At 40.2% G+C, this 17,386-nt stretch overlaps 1 protein-coding gene across 1 annotated transcript; it reads right to left on the bottom strand.

Moving 5' to 3' along the window:
* Window positions 1–12,661: 12,661 nt before the first annotated feature.
* Window positions 12,662–16,037, bottom strand: LOC133720778 (protein trichome birefringence-like). Its single transcript, XM_062147248.1, has 5 exons — window positions 14,853–16,037; window positions 14,271–14,463; window positions 13,964–14,157; window positions 13,683–13,841; window positions 12,662–13,426 (listed from the first exon to the last, which is right to left on the bottom strand). The coding sequence occupies exons 1-5, from the start codon at window positions 15,812–15,814 to the stop codon at window positions 13,054–13,056; spliced, it is 1,881 nt and encodes a 626-aa protein (XP_062003232.1). The 5' UTR covers window positions 15,815–16,037; the 3' UTR covers window positions 12,662–13,053.
* Between the last annotated feature and the right edge of the window lie 1,349 nt (window positions 16,038–17,386).

Raw genomic sequence — 17,386 nt, 5'->3', positions numbered from 1 at the left:
TGTTAGGTAGGCGAGCATTGAAGGTATTCAAGAAGCTTTTGTCGAATTTTTCCAATAGTTTTTTCAAACTGGGAAATAGCAGTCATTCTGAACTTGTACTGGAAGCAATCCCTTCAATAGTTACAACGCGGATGAATGAAGATTTGTTGGTACCATTTGGTAGAGCAGATATCGAGACAACTTTGAAACAGATGACCCCTGATAAATCACTGGGATTGGATGGCTTTTCGGCGCTATTTTTCTAAAAGTATTGGCTTTTCGGAGATGTGGTGATTGGTTTTTGTCTCAAGGTTTTGAATGAAGGTGCAGATGTATCGCCAGTTAATCATACTTTGCTAGCTTTGATACCAAAAATTGATTATTATCCAGTCAAGGTGACCAATTTCAGGCCAATAAGTTTATGTACAATTGTCTACGAGCTTATTTCCAAAACTTTGGTGAATAGGACGAAGATAATCCTTCCACTTGTGATCTCCCCTTTCCAATATGCTTTTCTTCTAGGTCGGCACATACATGATAACATAATCACTGTTTTTGAGCTGATTCACCTAAGTTGGTTTTGAAGCTCGATATAAGTAAAGCTTATGATCGAGTAGAATGGGTATTTATGGAGGAGATGATGATTAAGCTGAGGTTTGCTTTAAGTTTGGTTGATCTGATTATGAGATGTGTGAAATCAGTGAGCTTCTCGTTATTATGGTAAGGACAGGCTGTTGGCTTTTTTAAACCTACACAAGGCATTTGTCAGGGTGATCCTCTATCACCATATCTTTTCCTGCTTGTGTCAGAAGGATTGTCAGGTTTGTTTCATAAAGCTTGTGGGGAGGGATTTGTAAACAGAATTCAATTAGCTAACTCAGCACCACCAATCAACCAATTATTGTTTCGGATGATAGTTTAATTTTCGCAAATGCCAATGTTGAAGAGGTACTTAATCTGAAACATTGTCTTCTACTTTATGAGGCTACAGCGGGTCAAAAGGTAAATTTAAAAAAATCGGTGATTTCTTTTGGTCCCAATGTTCAGGCATCAGTCAAAGTAGCAATTCAAGAGCTGTTAGGGGTTCCAAAAGTGTCATTTCACGAAAGGTATTTGAGGTAGGGGTTATCATTTAGTCCTTCGGCCCTAAGCCCGCCCGACCCGGCCCTTGCATGATGGCTGGTCGGCCCGACCCTTTCTGAAATAGGGTAGGTTATGGGCCATGCAAATGAAGCTCGGTCCGACCCTTTAAGCCGGCCTGATTAAACCCTAATAATTTTCTTTTTATTTTTTTTATTTTTTAAAAAATATATATATTTTTTTCTTTTTTCTATAATATACAACTTATCTCTTTCTTTGTAATTGATTTCGTAAGCTTTATTTTCTTCAATTTTGCTAAATAGCAATTAATATTAGGAGATTTAGAGAGATTTTTTTTTTAGTTGAATGGTGTTAGACTTTATTGATAACTAATGAACAGATTAAGGAATACATTTCTCAGATTCTATTACATCTTGAATGAAGGAAGGAATATTAGACCAAAAGAAAGCTTGATCAAGATCTGCAACATGAGCTGCCAATTTGTGCACAGCCATGTTTGCCTCTCTTCTAGCATGAGTAATTCTGACTTGGTTCACCTCTTTCAAATCTTGTCTGAGGTCCTCATATAACCTTCCAAGAATAGAATAATTTTGCAGCTCCTCCTGACACACTTGTTGCTTCAAAACCAAACAATCAGTCTCCAAAGTTACTGGACAGAGACCATGTTCCATCACATAACCAAATGCTTCCTTACAAGCCAAGAGCTCGACATGTTCAGCAGACTGAACTCGAGTAACTACCTTCCCCACTGCTCCCAAAAAAGTCCCTTGAGAGTCACGGACTAAGAAACCAATCGCTGCTTTACCAGAGCTCGGACTAAAAGCTCCATCAAAATTCACCTTCAACCAACCCACAGGAGGGCACTGCCACTTCAAATTTTCCTAGTTCCCTGAGAACCATGTAATTTTGTATTGTGAAAAATAAAGTTACTCAGTCTAACAGAAGACATGAGAGCTATATCACTAGCTAAAGTGATTTTGTTTTCCCATACCCTAGCATTCCTTTCTTTCCAAATTCCCCAAATAAAATGCAACAGTTGATCAAAGTCTGTTTTTGATAACTTCCCAACACACAAATTCAACCAATTAAGAGCATACATATCCTCCCCCCCCCCCCCCCCCAAACAACTGCCAGCAATTTGCAAATTGGTAGACAACACTTCTCTAGTGAAAGCACAATCTCTGGTGAGATGAATAATAGTCTCCACCTCATTGCAAAAAACACAACTATGAGATTCTAAAATAACATTCTTTGATGCCAATCTGTCTAGAGTAGGCAAAATATTATGACAAATTCTCCAAGTATTAACCTTTGCCATGCTAGGGATTTTGGCATGCCAAATGTTCTTCCACACTCTTTGATTACTCACAACAGAAGGAGAAAGAGTAGATGCAGTTTTAGAGAGATAGTTATATATAACCACCTTAACTAATATTTATAAATGTTATTAAATTAATTCCAATATATATACATATATATATATATATATGTATATATATATATATTAAAGGGTTAAATACTGTTTACTCCCTGAATTTTCAGGGAAAAAACAGTTCAGTCCATGCCTTTTCAATTTCACACGTTTACTCCCTCATCTCTCAATTTTGAACCAATAGGTCCATTCCGTCGAAAAACTCTATTAAAATGTCTATTATACCCTCAGTTCATCTTTTTTCTTTTTCTTAATTTATTTCTTTATCTTTTTTATAATTAATTACATTTTTTTTTTTGAAAAGATTTTTTTCTCTTTTGTTTTGTTTTTTTTTCCTTTTTCCATCTATTCGATTCCGATTTCACTTTCCATTCGATTCAATTGAGGAAAGTGAAATCGGAATCAAATGGAAAGTGAAATTGGAATCGAATAGATGGAAAAAGGAAAACAAAACAAAACAAAAGAGAAAAAAATCTTTTCAAAAAAAATTAATTAATTAATTAATTTAAAAAAATATAATAAAAAATTAAGAAAAAGAAAAAAGATGAATTGAGGGTATAATAGACATTTTAATAGAGTTTTTTTGACAGAATGGACCTATTGGTTCAAAATTGAGAGATGAGGGAGTAAACGTGTGAAATTGAAAAGGCAGAGACTGAACTGTTTTTTCCGTGAAAGTTCAGGGAGTAAACAATATTTAACCCTATATTAAATATGATAAACAAAATAAAAATAGTCTTTGATAGGGCTGTCAATTCCGACACGACTCGAAACCCGCACGAAATAAAGCGAGTTGAATCCGCACGATTAAAAAGCGGGTCAGCCATAGGTCAACCCGCCATGACCCATTTAATAAATGGGTCGGCCACGGGTCAACCGCCAACACGAAGTGAACCCGTATAACCCGATTATGCTATACTTCATCCTAAAATTGTAGACGTTTGGAGTATTTGATCATATGATTAGACAATTTGAAATATTTTGCTTTATAATTATTGGATTTAATTATTTATGAATTATATATAATTATTTATATTCTTCGTCTTGTGGAGTTTTTAGTGAATTTAATCAATTTATGCATTTTTTTAGTTAAATGAGTCGCATTGTTAACCCTTAAATGGGTCATTTTGTCAAACACGACACAACCTATTTATTAAATGGGTTAAGCGGGTTGGAAACGGGTAACCCGTTTAATAAATAAGTTGGGTTTGGATTTAAATTTTTGACACGATTATTAAATGGGTTGGGTTTTGGTTTGTATCTTGCTACACGACAAATACCTTGACCCGACACGAACCCAACCTAACACGACCCATTGACAGCCCTAGTCTTTGATTACCTATATAACTATTGAGCCACATTTTGAAAAAATAAAAATAAAAATAATGTATTTATTCTTGTTATACAAAATAAGGCCCATTTCAGCCCTATACGGAAGGTCGGCCCTAATGGACGAATAAGTGTTAGCATATTTAAGTCCCGGCCCTAAATTTTGTTGACTTTGACTAGGCCCGAGCCTAACTCCTAAAATTTAGGGTAGGGGCCAGCCCATGATGACCCCTAATTTGGGGTTTCCATTCTGGGAAAAATAAGCGTGATGTTGAAGGAATATCGATTTAGTGTGCCTTATCAAACTAGGAGTAGCAATAGGAGAGAAAGTTCTAGATTTCCCAATCCTACACGGATTGGTATTCCTTGTAACATTAGAACTAGTACTTTGTAATCCCTATATATAAGGCTCCTATTCTCAATAATAATATACACTTCTCTCTACAATTCTCTCTCAATACCAATATACTTAAACACGTTATCAGCACGAGCCCTAACCAAAAAGCAAAAACCAAAAACAAAACCCAATCAATCCTCTTCACCAAAATCTGCCGAAGCCACCTAGCCCGAGCTAGCCCTACCACATCACAGCAGCCCCTGCTGCCCTGCGCGCTGCACCTGCAGCCACACGCCCCTGCGTCGCTGCCCCGCGCCCGTGCGTCCACCCCACGCTGCCCCTGCAGCGTCCCTACAACTCTGCTGCTCGTCTGCGCGCCCGTGCGCCTACTGCTTCCCCGCGCACACCTGCGCACGCTGCTGCCCCTCCTACGCACCCGTGCACCTGCAGCCCTACACCTCTGCTGTTGCCCCTGCAGTTTGCTTCCGCTGCTCCTGCACCACCTCTACCACCGCAGCCCCTGCTACCCCGCATTCGCTGCACGACTCTACTCGGATTGTTTCGCTCCATCACGCCTGCATCGACACGCGCGTGATCCAAATACATGTAAGTATTCAAAAGAGTAAGTTTTGAAGTTCCTATAATTCGGAATTTATATTTCTTCTTCTTTTCTCGGGGACTTGAAAACCTCCCTTCTTCTACATCCCACCTTTCTTATAACGTGGGTTCAATCATTGAAAAGCGGAATCGTGGGGATTCACGCAATTAACGAACTAAGAGCGTTCGTAAGACTTCGGACCAAGAGCGTCCGTAAGCATTAATTTACGACCATACAAACATCATTGTTTCGGTCTAATCCAATCATTCTTGGAAATCGATTTCTTGGTAGCATAGCTCGAAAATCTTATTAGTTTTCGTGGAAGCATTGACTCCGAAACTAACTTGTCCCTGTTTCATCTTTCAGGATGTCAAACATGAACAAACTCGATTTTGTTCCATTGGATTATGCAGGTAAAAGGTACTTAATTTGGGTCACTGATGTCGAGATCCACCTTATTGCCCGTGATTTATTGCATACAATCCAAGAGCTTTGTCCTATAGAAACAGCTCCAGACCCTCAAACTGAGAAAGATAATTCCAAGGCACTTGTCTTCATGAAACGTCACATGGATAGTGACCTACAGTTTGAGTTCATAAATGAGTTTGACACTGTCATGCAATTTTATTCGGAAGCTCTCAGCATCAGAGCAATGATGCGTCTTTGTGGAAAAACAATCACAGAAGACCAGTTGATTGAGAAAACCCTCAATACCTTCCCCGTCTATGCTATGAGGTCCTCTGACTTACTCCGGACTCATGTAAATGCAAGACGGATCACAAGTTTTCAACAGCTTATTGAAGCTATGGCCACTACTGAAAGACGTGGCAATGAACTTGTGCAAAGAAGATTTGATAGGCTTCAAGATAGCTATCAGGAGCATCGTCTTATGGCTAGAGAAAGTCGCCATCGACGTCATGATCCATACGATCGAAATGCTCAAGAAGGTAATCGCTCAAGGCGACAATCCCACGACCGTAGGAGGCGTGATTTTGAGGAACATAGGGTTGGAAACCATGGAGCCAACGTTGGCCATGGGCACCACTTTCCAACGCCACCAGTCCTAGGGACTATGCATATTGCGCCAATGCGCCTCAATCAAGGGAGAATCCTCTTTATGGTGTCTATTTCTGATATGGAACGTCTGATCAATGGACCTGAATTTGCAATGTACCTACGAAGGTAGTCGCATCAGGGTGATCAAGACATCGAGTTCACAAAGACTTTAACTCTGGCGATGAAGACAAAATGCCGCAGATTTTTATAGTCTTTATTATTTCCAAGAACCATGTAATGGCAATTATGCCTTAAATCAATAAAATGACTTATTGTATTAACTCTTTCCCTCTAGGTGTACTCAAGAGTAATTGTGATGTCTAGGCAAGGTTTGATATGAGAGAACGGTTTTAAAAGTGAGCAACGCTCCACCAAAATCTCGCCTTACCTTACCTGGTCACAACTAAATTGAAATTACCGAACGGATTGAGTGACTACGATTTGTCTACGGTTTGATATTTATATTGGATTAGATTTTGGTCAAGAAACTTTGATGTAATCATTGGCTATTATTAATAAAGTATCGATTTATTTTTCATGTCATGGACATATTTTTTCGAACTTTATTACTTCAAAGATATAAGAGCCAATGGTTTTCATGTGGAAACACATTGTGAGAATGGACAAGAGTTCCTTTGCATCACCTCTAATGACTACGGACATAAACGAGTCTTAGAGAAACTTATGTGTCGCTCTAGTGGGTTGTATGCAACCACTATTCGAGTCATTGAATCCAACCATGTCATGAGAGATGATTTATGGGATTCCGACACATATAGGCTTTGGCACGACCGTTTGGGACACCCAGGTCGTGACATGATGATCCGTATATTAAAGACTTCACACGGATATCCCTTTTTCAGAACGAAAAGAAGTAAAACTCGGTTTTTGGACACCGAAGGAGCCCCTGCGCCTCACGGCGCCGTTCACCCCCAAATCCGGCCATCCTTGGCCGGCGCTGCCTTCCCCCTGCGGCCTCAAGGTGGCATTGACGCCACCAAGGCTCCTTTGTCTCCAACTTTTACTTCTAAAGTCACTTGTGATTTTGTGGCTCAACCAAAATCCTCATTGGTTGCTTCTAAAGCCCATCATTCGTTCTGCAAAGCCTGCTCTTTAGCAAAGTTAGGATCGAGACCATCCTATGCAAAGGACACCAAAGAAAATATACCATTCTTGCAAAGAATCCAAGGTGATATTTGTGGACCTCTTCAACCATCATGCGGACCATTTCGATATTTTATGGTATTGGTTGATGCATCGACACGCTGGTCACATGTCATGCTATTGTCCACAAGGAACGCTGCATTTGCTAAACTCCTAGCACAAATAATTAAGTTACGGGCTCACCACCCTGATCATCCTATTAAGTCTATAAGATTAGACAATGCTGGGGAGTTTACATCAAAAACTTTTGATGAATATTGCATGTCCATTGGGATTGATGTTGAGCATCCAGTTCCTCATGTTCACACCCAAAATGGTCTCGCAGAAGCCGCCATTAAACGACTACAAATGGTTGCTCGAGCATTGGTGATGCGCACCGATCTCCCTATTTCTGCTTGGGGCTATGCAATATTGCATGCAACTGTGCTTATTCGTCTGAGGCCCACTGCCACTCAACCCTTCTCTGCGTCCCAGATGGTTACTGGGTATGAGCCTGATGTCTCACACTTACGCATATTTGGGTGTGCAGTTTATGTGTCTATTGCGCCTCCACAGCGCACCAAAATGGGTCCTCAACGACGATTAGGCATTTATGTTGGATATGATTCTCCAACGATTATCCGCTACATAGAACCCTTGACAGGCGATCTCTTTACCGCTAGATTCGCGGATTGTCACTTCAATGAGACAGTCTTCCCGTCGTTAGGGGGAGATAAGAACATCAATGTTCAACAGGAACGACAGGAATTGTTGTGTTCTGTCCCCACTCTGTCTCATCTTGATCCCCGAACCGCACAGTCCGAAATTGAAGTGCGGAGAATTCTTGATCTTCAGAACGTAGCAGAATCGATGCCTGATGCGTTTTCTGATATCGCTAAAGTGACGAGATCACATATACCTGCTGCAAACGTGCCTGCATGGATTGAAGTCCCTAAAAGTAGAGGACATGACGCCAACTCAAGAATGCATGAGCATGGCGCCAACGTCCCATCTCTCAATGATGGTGACGTTATGGCTAGGCCCACGGCTCCTGCCAGAAAGCGCGGGAGGCCCATAGGTTCGATGGATTCTCGCCCAAGAAAGAAAGCGAGTTTGGCACAAAATAATCCATTAATCATCGATGTGAATAATCCATCTCATGAGAATATTCCGGATTATGGTTATGTCCAAGAGACATCATTGGGGGACGCTCCAATGTCAGAACCAACTCCAAAGAATAGAGAGATCTCCATAAATTACACTAGTGTACATGAGATGATGGATAGAAATTCTATGGCGATTGATGATGTGTTTGCATATCATATTGCAAAAGGAATTATAGAATATGATGATATCGAACCTCGCTCTGTTAAAGAATGTCAACGAAGAGCAGATTGGCCTAAATGGAAAGATGCGATCCAGGTTGAATTGGATTCACTAACAAAGAGACAGGTATTTGGGCCTGTAACGCAGACACCCCCAAGTGTAAAGCCTGTTGGCCATAAATGGGTCTTTGTTAGAAAGCGTAATGAGAAAAATGAGGTGGTAAGATATAAAGCCCGCCTTGTGGCGCAAGGTTTCTCACAACGCCCTGGAATCGACTACGAGGAGACATATTCTCCCGTAATGGACGTTATAACGTTCCGCTACCTTGTCAGTTTGGTAGTTTCCGAAAAACTTGACATGCAGCTTATGGATGTGGTTACAGCATATCTCTATGGGGATCTAGATTCAGAGATATATATGAAGGTTCCAGATGGACTTCAATTACCCAAATCAAGTGGCTCTAAACCATGGAGCGCGTTTTCAATAAGATTAAAACGCTCACTATATGGATTAAAACAATCCGGACGGATGTAGTATAGCCGTCTAAGTGACTACTTGATTGGGAAGGGATATATTAACAATGAAATATGCCCATGCGTGTTCATTAAAAGAACAAGTTCCGGATTTGCAATCGTAGCAGTTTATGTCGATGACATGAACCTAATTGGAACTCTAGATGAGTTGAAGGAAACTGCTAAATACTTGAAATCCGAATTTGAGATGAAAGATCTTGGGAAAACACGGTTTTGTCTCGGTTTAGAACTCGAGCACCGTAGTGATGGGATTTTGATCCATCAGTCTGCATATACTCAGAAAATTCTAAGGCGCTTTAATGAAGATAAAGCGAAGCCTGCGAGTACTCCCATGATCGGCCGTAGTCTTGAGCCCGGAAAAGATCCGTTTCGTCCAAGGGATGAGGACGAAGAACCATTAGAGGCCGAAGTGCCCTATTTGAGTGCAATAGGCGCATTATTGTACTTAGCTCAATGCACAAGACCGGATATCTCATTCGCAGTGAACCTGTTAGCTCGACATAGCTCTGCGCCAACACGCCGCCATTGGATTGGTGTAAAGACAATTTTTCGATACCTAAGAGGTACGATTGATATGGGCCTATTTTATCCCTACAGAGAGAAGAGGAATGACGGAAGAATGGGATCGGACCCCATTAGGCATGGAGCCACCGTCCACCATGACAAAGTGGCTGGCCATATTGCCGCCAACGCCGCCACCAACACCAAGGGTGGCCGGCCTCACCCTACTCCCCTCCATCAAAACGACAATGATGGGATTTGTTGATGCAGGGTACCTCTCTGACCCTCACAAAGGTCGCTCCCAAACTGGTTATGTCTTTACCATGGGAAGCACTGCGATATCTTGGAGGTCTACGAAACAGACCCTTGTTGCTACTTCCTCGAATCATGCAGAGATTATTGCTCTACATGAAGCCGTTCGTGAATGTATATGGCTAAGGTCTGTGATTCGACATATTCAAGGAAGTTGTGGTTTGAAATCTACCACAGATGAACCTACATGCATTTATGAGGATAATGCAGCTTGTATTGAACAAATGAAGTTAGGTTTCATCAAAGGCGACAACACCAAGCATATATAGCCTAAGTTCTTTTATAATCAGCAACAACAATCACTTCTAAAGATTGAAGTGAATCAAATCCGATCAGAGGATAATGTAGCGGACTTATTCACTAAGTCGTTACCTAAATCCACCTTCGAGAAACATGTGAAGAGCATCGGATTGAGAAAGTTATCCGAACTCCCACGATTGTAGCAATCAGGGGGAGATATCGACATCAGGGGGAGTTATGATGTCTACATGTTCGATCTCGAAGAGTGAAGGACGTGTTGTGCTCTTTTTGTCCTTCGACTAGGGTTATTTTTATCCCACAGGGTTTTTGTTACCTGGCAAGGTTTTTAACGAGGCAACGGATGAAGCGTCACCACCAAGTTTGAAGCGGCACAAGGGGGAGTGTTGAAGGAATATCGATTTAGTGTGCCTTATCAAACTAGGAGTAGCAATAGAAGAGAAGGTTCTAGATTTCCCAATCCTACACGGATTGGTATTCCTTGTAACATTAGAACTAGTACTTTGTAATCCCTATATATAGGGCTCCTATTCTCAATAATAATATACACTTCTCTCTACAATTCTCTCTCAATACCAATATACTTAAACACGTGAGATGTTTAACAAAGTTAATGAACGACTTGATCTTCACCTCAGTGGTTGGAAAAGCAAGTTTCTCTCCAAAGTTGGCAAGATGGTTTTACGCAAAGCCGTTGCGCAGGCCATTCCTACTTACAATGTTTTTAGACTTCCTAAAGGCATTTGTAGAACCTTTCAATCAAAGTTCTGGAGGGGTAATATACGAATGGTAAGCGAGATATACACTGGAGCAAATGGAGTCATTTGTGAAGGAGCAAGAACCAAGGAGGATTTGGATCCAGGGATCTTGAAGACTTCAATCAAGCTTTGTTGGAAAAACCGCAAAAACTGTCTGGAATCATCCCTTGTGCATTTAATACTCAAAGCTAAACATTTTCCATTGACAAATTGGGCAGGAGCAAGTTCACGTACTGTGGATTCCATGATTTGGAATAGCTTAATTGGGGACGAGATTTGTTGATCAGTGGGGTTAGATGGAGAGTGGGTACAAGAGAGGGAATTAGTGTTTGGGGAGACAAGTGGTTACCAACTCCGTGGACTTTCAAGGAGTATCAGCACCTCAATATGCTCATGCAGCTCATCCATATCTTCGAGTAAAGGACATTATGCTACAACCTGGAATTTGGAACGAACAACTCTTGAGGACTCTGTTTATGCCTCATGAGGTTGAAACTACTCTGTCAATCCCCTTACCCTGGAGGTAGGAAAACTGACCCGATTGTTTGGCATTATAACAAGCTAGGATGGAAATTACTCTGTCTAGTCTGGCATGGATGTTGGTTACCTTGAGAGCTGCGTCAGATTAAGAATGGAGTAGCTAGCTAAATGTAGTAATAGCGAGCTCCCTTGAAGAATCTGGTTTGGGAGTCTATCTGGAGCTTGAATGTTGCAAATAAAGTGAAATTGTTCCTTTGACGCGCATGTCATGACTCATGACTTCTTACCTTGTGCCGCAAATCTAGCCAAACGCCAGATTGGTAGTTCTTTCGTTTGTTTTCGTTTTGGAAGAGAGAATGAAACCACAAATACGTTGTTTATGGGCTTGTGAAAAGGCAAAGAAGGTCTGTCAGTTTTATTTCTTGAATGGAGTTTATAAAAGATGGCAGGAGTCTACTTTCATTGATTTGTTTCCGCATGCATGTTGTTCAGACGTCAACAAACAAAGGAAGAATTACAATTGTTTGGGGTGGTGGTGTGGTTGATTTGGAGAAATAGAAATTGCTTTAAGCATGAGAATAGAGGTGTTGAAGGGCAGCAAGTTATTAATAATAACAAAGAATGGTTGGATGCTTATTCGGAAGCAAAGAAGCCGGGTCATCTAATTGTCATCCCTACTGAGTTGCAGGCTCCTAGTATTGCTGAAAAGTGGTCTCCACCATCAGGTATGTGCATAAAGCTTAATGTTGACACTGCTACTGACAGTAAGCATGATGTGTCTGGGGTGGGTATGATCTTAAAGAGATGAGATGGGATAAATGAAATTTGCAGCCCTTAAAGTAATTCCAGGCCACCCTTCTGACCTGGCTATTGAAGCAATGACAGCACTGCATGGTTTACAACTCTGTCCGAGTGAAGGCTACAAGAAGGTGGATTTAGAGTGATGCAGCTAATGTTATCCGGGCTTTGAATAAAACAGGTTTGGACTTCACTATGGAAGAAGCCATCTTTGATGAGATTCGAATGTTGAAGCCAGAGTTTGAAGCGCTAATTAATATCTGAGTTCTGTAAACAAAGATCGTCGTCGGACTGAAGCTCCTCCTTCCATTAAAATCCATGAGTTACTGTAAACAAAGATCATCGCCGATGACATATCACCTAAGAAGATAAAAAAGGGTAAACTACTAAACCATACTTACTCTCTCAGACCAAAGAAACAAAATATATACTAGACGTAGCTCTCACGACTAAGAATCCAGTCCCAACTCCCAACAAAATGAAGGGGAAGGAAAACATGACCAGATATAACAAATTATATTCAAACACGGATCTCCCGAGTCCTGACTCTCAATTATAGTATGGAATGTTGCTAAGTTACGGTCAAACATCCCATGTGAGAAGTTGGAAAAGGGTTCCTCAGCATAAAACTAAACAAAAACACATCGATATCAGATTACATATTCATCAAATGCAGTACAGAGTTGGTGACTTCATAGAGAAATAATTAAAGGAACAAGAGATTATAATATATCCCACTATTTTATTTTTAATAAAAGAACTAAATAAATAGAATTAAGACATTTACAATTCTCAAGCCTTTAAGGCTAAAAGAACAAGATGTGGTAAAGAAGGATGACTTTACAAGAGAAAATACCAGCTAAAATCCCTCTCTACCCTCTTTCCCTCTTCACTCTTCCCTCAGCTCTCTTCATTCACATAAACAGTTTACTACAAGCTCAGGTTCATGTCTCCAAGAACATCATTTCTCTTCACATAACTTTGCTTCCATGTTTTTATCAATAATGCCAAAAAGGGTAGCAAAAACTAGAGGAAGTATAGTGCTACAGTGTGATTTAGACAGTTTTGAGTATGTGTGAATTATGGCTTTCTTAAGCTCGTGTAACTTTTACCTATGCTTTCTTCTTCTGCTGTTGCAGTTGCTGATGCAGATTCTTCTTGTGCAGTTTTACTAGGAGCTCGGCATAAAGAACTTCATTCCATGCGTCTGGAACACCTGGAAGGCACCAATGGCTGCAGTCCTGGAAGCTTTTTGGGGATTTCCTTTCTGCTGGGGAAAGGTTTTGCTTCCGGTAGATTGATGGGTGGCCATCCTTCCGAAAATCGGTCAATCTTGTGATATTGAGATAGGTGATGTGGTGTTTCATGTTTTTCAACACCTTCTCAAGTACCAGCATCTTTGGCGGGTATGGCCTTAAATAAGTCTCATTAAAGATAGGTAGAGTCTCACTGTCACATTGCCCACCGGAATTCCATTGTCCACCACTGTTGAAGAAAAGATAATTAATTCTTCAAGTGCCAGCAAATTTTTTAAGAAAGAAATTGGTAACTTTAAACACATTTTGGAGAAAAGGCTTCAATTATTTATGAATAGTTACAATCACTAATTACATAAGAGTTGGTTTCCATTTTTTACTTGAAGTTGAATGGTGATGAGGAACCTTAAAAGAAAACAAATCATGGAAGGACAAGATAGTGCAATGCATCACAAATAAAGGTTAATATGTTCATTCCAGTTTACCTGAAATGGGAGGCAGAATAACCCCGAAAGAATACCATACTTTTCCCTGTGTCAACACTAGCATCAACCCATCTGGACCAAGTAGTCAAAGCTTTCCGAAATGCCTCCAGAACATTCAATTCACCATAAACATGGCTACCTTCTTGGTAATAGTCTTTCCTGCAAATGTTTACGCTACTTTAGTTCCCGTGGACAGGTTAAGGGTCTAAACTACAAGCAGCACCGGTCTGGTTTTTAAAAATAATAACTTGCGACAACTATGACCATAATACTAAACGTACCCTTTCGCGGTTTTGTCATGTGTCCACCAGTGCCCCGTGTTGAAGATGAGAATATCTGCATCTTTGTATAGATTGGATGATCGCCCGACTAAATCAAGACGAAGTGTTTCTTTCTTCGATCCATCTTTATCCGGCATTTCCCATTCTCGAACTAAGAAGGGAGAAACAAAGAACTCCACTGTGCAACTATAGTCCTGCCAGTCCATTTAATTAAGCAAAGCATCGTAAGAAATAAGTTCCACTAAATTGAGGAAATGTTGCTGCACAACATAAGAAAAGAACAAGTCAAATGATAGAATAAACGTACTTTGAATATGAAGGAGTATGAAGCTTCCCCACGAAAATGGGTTCTTCCATGGGCTTCATAAACCTTGCTTTTATCCTTTGCTGAGTTTCTTAAAATGCAAACCAGAGATTCCCACATATTCCTGTTCAGAGAATCACCAACAAAAACCAAGCGCTTTCCTCTCAATAACTCTAACATATGACTTCCATCCAACCTGGTCATAAGCAAAACATTTCACATTGAGTAAGTCTTAGTCAATCATAAAGATAAATTATATCAATGGATCAATTGCAATATAAAAACCCAAAAGTGCAAAACGTTCTAAAGGGGGTAGAACTAATTAATCAAATTCCAATTTAGAATCTTTAGCAATGCTGAACAGAATCAAAAAGTCCAAAATCTAAATTTGACAGATCGGTATGAAAGTAAACTAATCCAAGCCTATCAACAACCAAAAAAAAAAAAAAACCATTTCAAAAGCCAGTTCCAATACCCATTTCATAAACAATATCAAAAAAAATAAAAATAACGAATTGGAGTTGAACATGTAAAAAATAATTCCAAAAAAAAAAAATGTAAAAAACAATGGTTTTCACCACATACCTTGGGAGACTGCAATCCTTAGGCTGCCATTTGAATTTCTGATAATCCTTATCAGGCCTACCATTACGAATACAATTGAACTGCTCATCAATCAAAGGACAAGACCCAGGTTCGTAAAGAGGGTATGAATCATCCTCGACCCATTCCCCGTGAAACAAATCACAACTCAACAAAGACTTGATCAAATCATCCTTCCCCTCCTTCACCGACACACTGGATTTTGTTTCATTGCTCTGTTTCTTCAACACATCCGTATAATTCGATGTCACACCCTTCTCAGCAACACTCTTAGGGTCGTTCTTCCCAATGGAACCCGATTTCGGAGGTGAGCTCGTGGTCTTATTGGCCGGCACCACCACCGGAGTTATCGGGGCAGCAACTGTGGTCTGATTTGCCTCTAAAACTGTGGCCTTATCAGAATTTGGGGTGGTCTGAGTTTGGTTTTTCACAAGGGTTTGTTTAGGCAAACTTGAACTGTCCGGGGTCGCTAAGGAAGCGTTAGATGGGGAATCTGATGTCTGATTTGGGCTCAAAACTTGTGGTTTATCAGAATTCACAATGGGCTGAGTTTGGCTCGGCGGTTGTTTATTCACAGTGGTGTTACTAGATCTAGATGGCTGTGTCTGTGGAGAAGGAACAAAAGTTTGAAACTGTTGGGAGGAGGAGGAAGAAGAAGAAGCATTGGGGTAGAAGAAAGAAGAGAAAAAGGAAGAGAACTGAGATCCACTACCAGAAGTAGTAGCAGTGCTGCTGGTGGTGAATATGTTAGTGAACCAAGGAGCACCAGAGTTCGGGTTTGGATTGAAGGCCAAGAAAACAGTGAAGGCAACAAAGGCAAACATGAAGCCATAGGCAAAGGCAACAGTTCTTCTGGTTTTGATGATGGAGAAGAGGCTCTTCATGTCTGAGATCAATGTTCCACCATTGATGGGTAGGTTGTTGTGCTTTGTTGCCTCAGCCATGGTGGGTGTGGAGGAGCCAGAACAAGGAAGTTATTGACAAATGAAGTGGAGAAGAATTAGAGAGAGAACACAAAGGAGTCTGAAGTGAATGAAACACCAACCCCACTAAACTTAGAGAGAGATTGAATGATGTTGAGGAAAGAGACGAGTTTCACTGTGTTGGGTTGGGAGTTTGGGACCAAGGCATGAGAGGTCTGGGGATTAATGGGAAATGATTGACCCTATATTGAGGGAATATTTACGTGAGTGCCAAATGTACGCAGTACACGTAGAAGCGAGAGGGGTCTTATTTTAACGAAAGAAAGGATTTTCTTTTGACGCGTGAAGGTACAGTTTGAGTCGCAATGGGCCTGTCGTGAATTATTATAAAAAATTGAAAGTGCATTAAAGAGGGCAAAGTAGTTAATTAACCACCGGCCACCTTTACCATGTTTCGTGGCCTAATTATTGGGGCATGGCCTGCCTCTTATTTCAAATTTCCTTTCTGATAAGCTTTACACAACGTTAACTGAGAAAATTGTTTGAAACAAAAAAATAACTGAGAAAATTGTTTGAAACAAAACAGAAAAATCTGACCTGAAACGGTGAAACCACACGGGGTTGAGGAATTTTTCAATGTATTATTATTTCATCTGCGAGAATATTTATATTGATACAGGTAATTAATACGAGAAAGTAAATCTCTAATAAATTTGAGATAAAGAAAATCGAGATACAGAGAATCTTACATTATTAGTAAATATATTCTTAATTAAATAGTCACCCAACTCTTTCTTAAAAGGTAATGCTAAAATAAACTCTTGAAACAATTTTCCACCTTTAACCCTCTCGTTTTCGTGTAAAAAAAAAAAATCCACCTTTATCTCTAAGGGGTTAATGGATTGGCAAAACCAATTGTGGGTTCGACTCACTTACTCTAAAAAGACTAGCCATCTTGATGCTAGTGAAGTTTGATTAGTATGACGATTGTGGATTGAAACAATTTTCCACCTTTAACCCTCTCGTTTTCATGTAAAAAAAAAAATATCCACCTTTATCTCTAAGGGGTTAATGGATTGGCAAAACCAATTGTGGGTTCGACTCACTTACTCTAAAAAGACTAGCCATCTTGATGCTAGTGAAGTTTGATTAGTATGACGATTGTGGAGTGAGTTGTAAATTCATACATTAATCGATCGAATCTCTACCGACTTTGTGAGTCTTGATTTACCCATTGCACGAATTGGGGAGCCAATTTGTGTGACTGAAGTTTGTATTCTTTCTTCTTTGATGTACATCGAGTTCGGAGTTGCTCGAGAGGATGGAGTTTCAAGAAGAAATTTATCCTCAATACCAAAAAAAAAAAAATACAATAACTTTCCACTAGAGTAGTTGATGGAGAGTTCCAACAGTTTGGTGCACTTACCCATAGTAAGCAAAGCCATTCTAGTTCTTTTCAAACTTATGAGCATAGGCACATCCAGTGTTGTGCAGGAGCATGTAAACACAACCGCTTTACACATCCCGTGTTGGGCAGGAGCATGTAAAGCAACCGATCTACTTCAACAACGATCTTTGAGCTTTGTGTCTATA

The sequence above is a fragment of the Rosa rugosa genome, chromosome 7 (assembly GCF_958449725.1).
Source record: "Rosa rugosa chromosome 7, drRosRugo1.1, whole genome shotgun sequence".
NCBI lineage: Eukaryota > Viridiplantae > Streptophyta > Magnoliopsida > Rosales > Rosaceae > Rosa > Rosa rugosa.
This window is presented reverse-complemented; position numbering and strand designations above follow the sequence as displayed.